The 11,153-nt window shown below is 50.0% G+C and overlaps 1 protein-coding gene across 4 annotated transcripts in view; it reads left to right on the forward strand.

The window, feature by feature from the left end:
• Positions 1-10,730, forward strand: part of LOC146797230 (peptidoglycan recognition protein 1-like) — a 166,491-nt gene extending 155,761 nt beyond the window's left edge. Inside the window, exons 5-6 of one of the 4 annotated variants that reach the window (XR_014968451.1) lie at positions 8,373-9,947; positions 10,021-10,730. Coding sequence is in view for 1 of the 4 variants with exons in the window: in XM_085624191.1 (XP_085480317.1) it covers positions 8,373-8,557 (185 nt within the window). In the remaining 3 variants the exon portion in view is untranslated. Of the gene's footprint in view, positions 1-8,372 lie in introns of all 4 variants that reach the window. The other 3 variants (XR_014968452.1, XR_014968453.1, XM_085624191.1) reach the window with 3 other exon arrangements.
• Positions 10,731-11,153: the final 423 nt, after the last annotated feature.

An 11,153-nucleotide genomic window follows, 5' to 3' on the forward strand; every position in this document is an offset into this window, starting at 1 on the left:
GGGCACGAAACCATTACACTGCAAGTGGAAGGGGTGAAGTTAGAAAGTCTAAAGTTACTGATTGCGGAGTGATCCGATCAGTGGGTCTAAACGGGAAAGGAACTGGACACTTGTAAAGCGAACCTGCGATGGAGCACCGAAATGCTCGAGTTACCTAGCCCAGAGGCTGCGGCGGTTGAAGGTTCGGCAAGATGTCGGAAGTCCTCGTTATAGTCTCAGGAGCCTGAAAGAAGAGTTGCTGGCAGGTGACCAGTGTCGATGTTCAGCGAGATCCAAGCCTGGATCGGTGATGAAGGAAACCTGAAAGCAGAGGGGACTCAGTTCTCAACCGCTAGCCAGCGATCGTGTGGGCACCAGGAGGGTACCGGCTGAAGTCACCTCGACCAGGTGAGTGGATGACGTCGGACTCGGCTGTTCCTCGGACCAGGAGGCGCGGTGGTGACCAGGATGGAGGGCGAGCTGTCCCACGAAGGTGTCTGCTGTCGATGATGCTGGGCCCAGGAATGGGGCAGCGGATCTTGGCAGTGGCAAGCCCACGCGGTGGAGTCAAGATGGCATCTGGAGTGGACCAGGAGGGTCCGTGGTACTCCGCTGTTGAAGGGGAGCAAGAGCCAGTCTGGAGCAACCAGACTAGTGATGAAACAATCGTGGTGTGTCGTGAAGAGGGCCACAAGCCGGTCGGCAAGTGGTCGAACAACGCGGTGAACAGCAAGGAGCGGAAGGGCCCCCACGCAGATCTCGTGGATGCTGGGGAGGCAGACTTCGGTGCTGGAGCTGCTCAGGGTTAGGGCTTCTCAAACCCTAGGTGCACTCACTCGAGGGTCCCTCGGTGGGCGTGCTAGATAAGCGTCGTGCAGGTTCTGAAGATGGCCGGTCCCGCAAGTCTCGTCACACCTACGGTTCTCAGCTGGGCTGATGGGGTAGGTAAGAGGTCAGAGATGGCCGGGAACTCGGGTCTCGTCGAGCTGGGCAGTCTTGATCCGTGGGAGAGACTTACAGCAAACCGCAAGCGCTTAGGTGGTGCCTGCTGGTGCAGGGTGGCTACTCCTTAGCCACAAGGGAGAGTCTTCAGAAATAGTCAAGAGTTCCTTTCGTGGAAAGTAGTTCAAGATTCAGAATTATCCAATTTGGGAAGGGGACTCGCTCCTACCTTTATTCTAAGAAAAGGGGCTGGCCCGTGACTAGGTTCTACCTATGGGTGGAGCCAGGAGGGGGGTGGTTACACCCCTCTCCTTTGTCCGGCTTCGCCCCAGCTCAGGGGCTGGTGTGCCCCCGAAACTGGTTTGAGCCGGGCTATGCACAGTGAGCACCGGGGTGCCACTGGCAATCACCTTCCTTTCAGCCCTGCCTACCTGGGATACACAAACCCTGTCTGGGATGGTGCTAACACCGCCCTCGACAGGAAACCCTTTGTCCAAGCTCCCCTCGCTGGAAGGTCTCCCAGCAGCAGGAGGTCAGACTTGTGTCTGGTGGCAGCATCCATTTTGTGATGCTGAGGCTTGAGTCAACTTTAACCGGGGTTCAAGGTTACTTCCATGTCGTGCCCCTCTAAAAGGGGGGAATGCTAACCCCGTCGCCGGAACTGGCGAGGGGTTTGTATTCCAATTCGTATGACACCTTACTCGACATGTGTAGGTGATGCGATGCCAAAGTTAGCAAATAACCACGAGGATTCTAATGCATTTAAAAGTAGTTGGCCCGCGTCACCATGGAACGGCTATTAGGACTTGGTTCCGCAAGCCGTCGACGGGCTCAGCTCGCGCCAGAGCACCGTCCCACATGATTCCCTGCACTCTGCCTTCAGGATTGATAAGGCCTGCCATAGGAGTGACTGATAGGAATCCATGTGTCCATTTCAGGGTTAGGTGTAGGAATACTACACCTACAGCAACGGGTGATTACACCACGTGGCCCCAGCTGTCGTGCAGCCAGTTGTGTCAGATTTGGGCGGCCATTCCGGGGGTGGCATAATACATGCTGCAGCCCCTGGTAGGCCCTGGGTACACCGATGCCCTGGATACCTGTGGTATGCTGAGACAGGGACTGACAAGGCGGCCCAGTTCCAATTGGTGGATGCACCTAATGTACATGTGTTTAATTTCGAGAGAGAACAGCTAGGCTGTGGGTCTGATTGGCAGGCCCACAGCCGGGGAAAGTCGTAAACCAATGAAGCAAAAGCAAAAAAATCTGGGTGATCATAGGATTGCAGACCCTACTCTCCTACAATCCTCAACTGCTACCGATCCCCGACGGCGGTGGTGCGTGTAAACGGGCATAGTTCCAAGAGCTTTGCCATCGAGAGAGGCACGAGGCAGGGATGCCCACTGTCGCCCCTGCTCTTTGCTCTCTATATGGAGCCTTTTGCGCAGCGGATCTGGGATAATGCGGCAGTGAGAGGGGTGAAATTCGGCGGCTTTTGCCACACCGTTAGCCTATACGCGGATGACGTCATACTGTCCCTAGAGGACCCGCTGCGGGCCTTACCGGAGTGCATAACTGAGCTAAACGTCTTTGCGCGGGTCGCGGGATTCAAAATGAATATGGGGAAATCGCTGGCCCTAGACCTTTCCCTCTCGCGGACGACTAGGATGCTTTTACAGCAACGGGTGCCGATAGTTTGGTCGTCGGACACTGTACCCTATCTGGGAATTTTGTGGGCCCCCACGCTGCCGGCGATGGTCACGACGAACTATGCCGCCCTGGGCAAGAAGATTCAGGGGGAATTAACCCGATGGGACCGCGGCTCCCTCTCGCTACTGGGCAGGGTGGCAGCGGTCAAGATGACGATCTTGCCTCAGATTTTGTATCTGTTCAGAGCGCTGCCGCTCCAACCCCCGGCTGGGTGGATACAGAAGATGCAGGCCGACCTCAGCCGCTTTATATGGCAGGGCAAGAAACCTCGACTGAGGAGAGCGCTCTCGATGCTGGCTCCGGAGGCGGGAGGTCTAGGTATTCCGGACATCCGCAAATATTTTCAAGCGACACAGTTGCGCTATTTAGTAGAGTGGAGTAAGTGGGAGTCCGACAAACACTGGCTCTTCCAAGACCAGGCGGTGGCCGGCAGGCCTTTACAGGAGGTGCCGTTCCTGCGCAGGGCGCACCGCCCCGCTAACCTCTACGCCTCCTTCATCACCCGAGTCCCGCTGCGGATCTGGGATGCCACCAAGATCATAAACGGCCTCACGACCTTTCCCTCGCCGTTGACCCCCCGGGTGGATAATCCTGATTTTACCCCGGGGATGGAACGGGGGCATTCGCTCATTGGCGTGGGGCGGGCTGCAGGGCTCTATGCCATTTGTACGACGCGGAAGGGGTGATCCCCTTTCGGAGCTTCCGACAAACATATGCATTCCAGGAGACCGAGCAGATGCGCTACACGCAGGCGCGTCACTGGGCGTTGCACCACCGGGTCCGAGAATCGGCGGACAGACGACTCCTCCCTTATGAGCGCTGGCTCCTGTCGCGAACCACGGACTCGAAGCTCATAAGCGACCTGTATCGGTTTCTTCAACCACCCCCATCACACTTTTACAGTCCAGGGAGGGAGCGTTGGGAAAAGGAACTGGGTAGAGCTCTGAGCCACGAGGAGTGGGGACAGATAGCCTACAGGGCTCGGCACTCGGCGTACGACACAGGCCTTACGGAGACCCTCACCAAGGTCTCAACTTACTGGTATTATACCCCGGAGCGTATACACGCTATGGATCATAGCAAAGAGGATACGTGCTGGCGGGGATGTGGACAGGCGGGTACGCTGACGCATATCCTCTGGGATTGCCCTCGCTTGGGCTCCTACTGGCAGGAGGTCCTGGACGACGTGGACTCCCACTTCGACGTCGAGTTGCCGCGCCTGCCGGTCTATGTCCTACTAGGCCTCCCGAATCAGCTGATGTACCCCCTGAAATCACGCAGAGGGAGGCAGATGGCCATCGCATTGGGGTCGGCGGTTCAGAATATCCTGATACATTGGCGCACAGCTACACCTCCCACGATCACGGGCTGGCTTCACAGACTATGGTATGTATTGGGTATGGAGAAGCTGTCGCTGGCGGCAGCGGGCGAGGCGGAGCGGTTCGCGGACATATGGCAGCCGTTCCAATCGTTGTTGGCCAAGGAATTTAGAGAGTTGACCTGCCCACGTTATCTTCGGCTCCTGCGGCTTGCCGGGCCGGAGGAGACGGCAGCTGGACGTTGACTGACGTGGACCCCTGAGAGAGACGGCGAGCGGTTTCGCGGTGGGCCCGGTGGCGCGCACTGGACGACGAACATAGGGGGGGAGGGTAGGGGGAGGGAGCGGTGCGGGGTGGGGGAGCGGGATGGGGGGGTGTTTGGGGAAATGTTTCTTAGTTTTTCAGTTGTTTTGGTTCAGGAAGTATCGAAACGGAGGTTCCTCCTGAGGATGGATTAAGGTCTCGAGGCCCACGCCCGGGACCGCGGGTTAGTCTGTCTGGGACCCACCTCCCCCGGGCGAGTGCATGGCGGGGAGGTTCCCCACGGGTGGGCTCCATTGGATAGCACAGGGGGGGGTACAGTCCGAGTTGCCCAGCGGAGGACACGGGGTCCCGCTTGAACAGTGCAGTTGAAACGCGGCCGGCCCCATGGGGTTGTAGGCGACATGCTGTGTTTATACGGGATCTGCCTATGGGGCTCGGATGGGGTTCTGGGGGGTTGACTTACAGGAGCTGTGATCCGCCGGCCCGCAGGGTTGTAGGCGCCAGCTGCCGCTGCCATTTCCGATACTGTGTTTTCTTGAATAAAACAGATTTAATCCTAAAATGACTAAAATAATCCCTGACCTCATGGGTTGGGGGAGACTAAGAACCGAATTGTTTGCTTTGGAAAACGTATACCTCCAGTATACTGTGTGATCAGACCATGAACTGTTAGCAGCAAAGACCAGCCCCAAGTAGGGACAAGTGCTAGTGCATTGTAAACTTTGGTTACCCACAGAGATGATATCTAAAGGGCACTTCCTTGGCCTGCAAGCCATTATAAAAGATTTTTATAAATTAGTGCATAGGTCTAAAGAAGCCATAACATCAACAAAGCACCATACCAAAAGGCGCAGTGCGTTAGGTGTACAACCCATTAATACTGCATTGTCAGCATAAAGCAGGGCTGGGAATGTATAATCGTTGACTCTAGGGGCGTCTTTAGTAAGAACTGTTAGGTAGGTTGCTAATATATAAAAAAAAGAGTAGCGGGGCCAAAACGCATCCCTGCCTGACCCCTCTGCAGACTATGATGTCATTAGAGACCTCCCCGCCTGTATCGATCCTGACCCGAGCTTTCAGATGCCTATGCAGAGATGCTAAAAAATGTACTAAAACCTCATCCAACCCATATTCCAATAAAATGGACCAGTCTGGATCGATTAACGTAATCAAAGGCTGAAGTCAAGTCCATAAAGGCCAAGTATATTGGTGACCGCTGTGCATTTCCCGATAATTAGGTTAAGGTTTAGGCATTGTTCCATAGTTCCTACCTTACTCAGGGTCAGCTTTAGCGCTGGTGGCGCCCTGTGTGACAGTGTCTGTTGGCACCCCCACAAAGACCACCTCTGCCACAAATTCCCTCACTAGCACCCTTTAACAGTGCCTCTCAAGTCTTCGTAACCACTGTCTCTCAGATTCATTTCGTTTCATAGCACCATTTCATACCAGTGTAAGGTGTCAGAGAACTTTATACCACACACACATTACACAGAGGCAATCATATGTGTGTAAACCAGTGTATAGAAAATGTTACATCAGACAGTACTACAAGGTGTAGTGTAGGAGTGACATGTCATCGATACTGGTAGGCAATATAGTTTAAGTTCTTATTCAGGAAAAGCACAAATTCAGAATTTAAAACGTAACATCATTGTTAGGGGTTCTCTTTCATAATAAGAATTATTTTCTCCCCAAATGAACCCTTTTCACAAGATTAGGATGATGAAAGACTGGGCAAAAAACCTATAGCTGTAACATATCCCTTGCAGTTTGCATGCAGCTCTAGGGTGACAGTTAATAGCTCAATGTTCTATATTAGAATTTTGACTTATAAACAACAAGTAACAAAAGGAGCTCTCTTACAGAAGCAGGAAACCACTGAACAATTTACATTATATGCACTTCCTTGTCTCCATGGCACACGTGCTTAGCAGCAGCCATTCAACCCTCTGCACTACCTTAGGATGAGTCAAAACTTCCACTAGACAAACCTCCGGTCTCTCTCTATGACGACCATTAATCACCGGACTTCTCTTGATATTTTAATTGATGTCTGAAAGTTGCTGGAGGCCAGGAACGAGGCAGCCGGTGCTTTTAAAATGATAAAACCCATTTTCAAAAATGCCGCCCCCACCCCAAGTCAACGCCCGGTGCGGTCGCACCGATCGCACGGCCCTGACCTTACTCCTAAAACCAACTTGACAGGGTTGTAAAATAGAGTTCTCTTCGGTTCAGATTTAAATCGTATTATATAGAACCCTTCCTAGATTTTTCAATGTGGTGTCGATCAGGAAGATGGGTCTGGAACAAACAGGCTGAGAACGGCCGCCCTTTTTAAGAATACGGACTCTGATACTGGTTGGCCAGGTGCTTGGTAACGGGGCATTGGTGAGGTTATTAAAAACAAAAGTCTGGTTTGTACTTAATGAGGCCAATCGGTAACCCATCAGGGCCCGGAGCTTTATTGCCCGGGCCCCGATGTATAGCTTCCTCCACTTCGGACAGCAATAATGCTATACCCGTGGGGGCCGGAAACTCAGACAAAGCTTTATCATGTGTGGGGCTGTATATATTGTAGAAAAGCGAGCTTCCCACGCCTCACTGGTTTTATTGCACCTGATCGGTGTTAGTGTTTGTCCCATTAAATAATTATTAATGTTTAACATTAATAATTAATTATTGTAATTAGCTTTCCTCACACCCTTACCTCTACAAGACAACTCACTCCAAAAATATATATATATTTTTTTAAATTAATTACACAATTTACATAATTATCAATTAAATATTAATATTTAAAATGAATTATTAATTATAAATAAAGTACTTCCTACCCTATACCCCCTACAAACCCCGCAACCCTCACCTAAAACTTAACGTAATATAATAAATACACAATTAACATAATTAATAATTACATAATTAATATTAATAACATTTTAAATTATTATGATTAATTCATTTCACACCCTGTACTCCTATAAACCCCACAACCCGTTACAGCACTAAAAATAACAATAAACGAATAAATTAATTTTAAAAACAACTGAAAATGTATAAACTATATTTAAAAATTAACAATAATTATACAAATAACTTATAGCATAAACAATTAAACTATATACTAAAATTCATAACAATAATTAAAAACTGACATTATTAACAGCAATATTTTTGTAGACAATATTAACAAGATAGATATTTTTAACATTGATTTTAACAATTTAGGGCCTAATTACGAGACACCATTGCAGACTGGAAGCGACTGGCCATAGGTCGGCGGTTACGACCGCCGGAATTGGATGCGACCGCCTTGTGGGCGGTCAGAAACATCCATTCCCCAATGGCAGCATGTGTGGCGGGTGGAAAAGGCCTGCAGCACAATCTAGCATTGGGAAATGGATGTTTAGGGGGGCACCATAGTGGCCCTCCAGACTCCATAGCAGAGGGTCAGGGGGGAAGAAGGGCCCTGCAAGGGGCCCCCAAAGACACAGGCCGACATGAAAAGGCTGCAGGAAAGTGGCATCATAATCCCGACGGCGGAGCCAAGCCTGGCTTTGTCCTCATTAGGGGATTATGGTGGCTTCTGACGCTCCAGTGGGCTCCTTGAGCCCATCGGAAGCGCATCAGAATCCCCCCACAGATTTTACTCCAACCGCTGTCATCCTAATACGGTGATCGGACTGAAATCTACAATGTCGGGCGGGAAGCCTTCGACAACTTGTCGGAGGCTTTCTGCCCGACATCATAACCAGGCCCTTTGATATTTTTAACATTGATATTACTTACCTTAAAATCGATATTCTTGTCAGCGATATATTTGCACAGTATATTTTTGCATCACGATATTTCAAACTTGATATTTTTGCCTCTCGATATGTTGTTTTTCAATATTTTATCTGAATACCAGGGAAACGGAGGCTTTCAGACCAGTAGTGATGTTTGTGCTTTTAACGTGGCACTTGGTACGACAGATTTGAGCCAGTTCTTAGTCATTATTATTACCTTTAGTAGGACTTATTTCACTGGTCTCAGAATCATGAAAGATTGAGCTGGATGTGTTGGGTTTAACCCCTTGGGCCTCTGGCTGCATTCAGGTGGCTGCAGTGGGCTCTTAACTGACTGAAATGTCTTACCTGGTTATTTGTTTTATTTCAGACAGAAACCCGAGCCAGGCCGCCCTGAAGGCTGTGCAGGAACTCATCAAGTGTGGGGTCTCCAAGGGCTTCATCCGCAAAAACTACATTCTGAAGGGCCATCGTAATGTCGTTGCCACCACATGCCCTGGGAACAGCTTGTACAGCCTCATCCAGAAGTGGCCGCAGTTCAATGCCAAGGCCTGAGCTCACCTGAGGACGTGGCACGAGGACAGAGCACAAGGACACGACACGAGAAGACATACATGGGCAGAGGGCACGACACGAGAAGACATACATGGGCAGAGGGCACGGCACGAGAAGACATAAATGGGCAGAGGACACGATACGAGAAGACATACATGGGCAGAGGACACGACACAAGAACATATAGATAAAGGGGTCGATTCACAGAACTAACTTAATACAAAATCCTAAACTTACTACTTTTGGTATTCACAGAAGTTAGGATTTTGTCTTAAATTTGTCTTAGGACAAACTTAAGACAGACTTAAGACAAAATCCTAACTTAAGTCTGTCTTAAGTCTGTCTTAAGTCTGTCTTAAGTTTGTCTTAAGACAAACTTAAGACAAAATCCTAACTTCTGTGAATACCAAAAGTAGTAAGTTTAGGATTTTGTCTTAAGTTAGTTCTGTGAATCGGGCCCGGAGAGAGTATGAGGATAGGGCATGACAGCACATACAAGGACACCGCTCAAGAACACATACATGGGCAGAGGACGAGGACATGACACAAAAACATATACAGCGGCAGAGGACAAGGACATGACACCAAAAAGACATGACACAAAAACACATACAGAGGCCGCGGACATGACACAAAAACACATACATGGACAGAAAATACAACACAAGAACACATACATGGGCAGAGCACAATGACACGGCATGAGAAGACTTACAGGGGCAGAGGACAAGGACATGACACAAGAATACATACATGGATAGAGGACACAACAAAAGAACACATACATGGAGAAAGTATGAGGGTAGTGCATGAGAACACACACAAGGACACCGTTTGAGAATACATACTTGGGCAGAGCACGAGGACATGATAGAAGAACAGATACATGTAGAGACTTTGTGGTTAGCACATGAGAACACAAATTAGGAGAAAACACAAGGGCACTGATCGAGAACACATACATAAACAGAGGACTCGCACATCACATACGAACACATACATGAACAGAGAATACATACAACCTCCTGTATGACATGTAACTGTGATCTCAGCAGTCAGTTCCCTCTTTCTCTTTATCTCCCTCCCTCTCTCCCTTTCTCTCACCCTGTGTGGTTTGCGTCACTCTGACCCCTGCACTCTTTCTCTCTCTCTCTCTCTCTCTCTCTCTCTCTCTCTCTCTTTCTCTCTCTCTCTCTCTCCCTCCCTCCCTCTCTCCCTGTGTGGTTTGTGTCACTCTGACCCCTGCAGTCATCTCTCTCTCTCTCTCTCTCTCTCTCTCTCTCTCTCTCTCTCTCTCTCTTTCTCTCTCTCTCCCCCTCCCTCCCTTCCTCTCACCCTGTGTGGTTTGTGTCACTCTGAGCTCTGCAGTCATCTCTCTCTCTCTCTGTCTGTCTCTCTCTTTCTCTCTCTCTCTCTCTCTCCCTCCCTTCCTCTCACCCTGTGTGGTTTGTGTCACTCTGCAGTCATCTCTCTCTCTCTCTGTCTGTCTCTCTCTTTCTCTCTCTCTCTCTCTCCCTCCCTTCCTCTCACCCTGTGTGGTTTGTGTCACTCTGAGCTCTGCACTCATCTCTCTCTCTGTCTGTCTCTCTCTTTCTCTCTCTCTCTCCCTCCCTCCCTTCCTCTCACCCTGTGTGGTTTGTGTCACTCTGAGCTCTGCACTCATCTCTCTCTCTGTCTGTCTGTCTCTTTCTCTCTCTCTCTCCCTCCCTCCCTTCCTCTCTCCCTGTGTGGTTTGTGTCACTCTGACCCCTGCAGTCATCTCTCTCTCTCTCTCTCTCTCTCTCTCTCTCTCTCTCTCTCTCTCTCTTTCTCTCTCTCCCTCCCTCCCTTCCTCTCTGCCTGTGTGGTTTGTGTCCTTCTGACCCCTGCACTCATCTCTCCCCCCCCCCCCCCACTCTCTCTCTCTCTGCTTCCCTTCCTTGTCTCTCCATGGCAGGTTTACTGGGAGTCGTTCACAGTTCTCCCTCTGTCCCCTGTGCCAAAGTCATGAAGGATTTGGAAGCAGAAACGCAATGAGCCCGTTTGGTTTTGTGCCACGTCCAGTGACGCAGGGTCTCAGCTGTGAAACCTCTGTCACAAAACCGTTTAGTAAGAACTGTTCAAGACTCTGATAACTTCGGCCTTAAACCACTGCCTCCAGTCGTGTTACTAAATATATAATCTGGGCAATAAATGTGTCTGAGCGTTTCTTGATTGCTTTTTTTAATGTTTTAAAAACACTTCGGGGGCACCAGAAACTGTGGAATCCATTACCAGCACCACCAGAGAAACATGAAAGACCGCGGAAAGCTCCGCCCCGTCACCTCTTATTTCAAGTTACCTCGTGACCCTTCTTTGGCTGTGTATGTTTATGTACATCAATATTCCTATTATTAATAAGGAACACGGGCAGTGGTGCTACAGTGCAGGGTCTGGAGCCACCGCATCTGGCGGATAATTGTGACCGTGAACCTTGAAATTACAACTGAGTGTGCTTGGAAGTGGGGCCCGGAAGTACTGGCGCTTGATTCACACATCTGCAGTCACAGATTTACACCTGGGTTTGATTTACGACTTTTGGGAATTCACAGACATTCCCCGCAGCAGCTGTGACGGG

This window comes from Triturus cristatus, chromosome 9 (assembly GCF_964204655.1).
Source record: "Triturus cristatus chromosome 9, aTriCri1.1, whole genome shotgun sequence".
Lineage (NCBI taxonomy): Eukaryota > Metazoa > Chordata > Amphibia > Caudata > Salamandridae > Triturus > Triturus cristatus.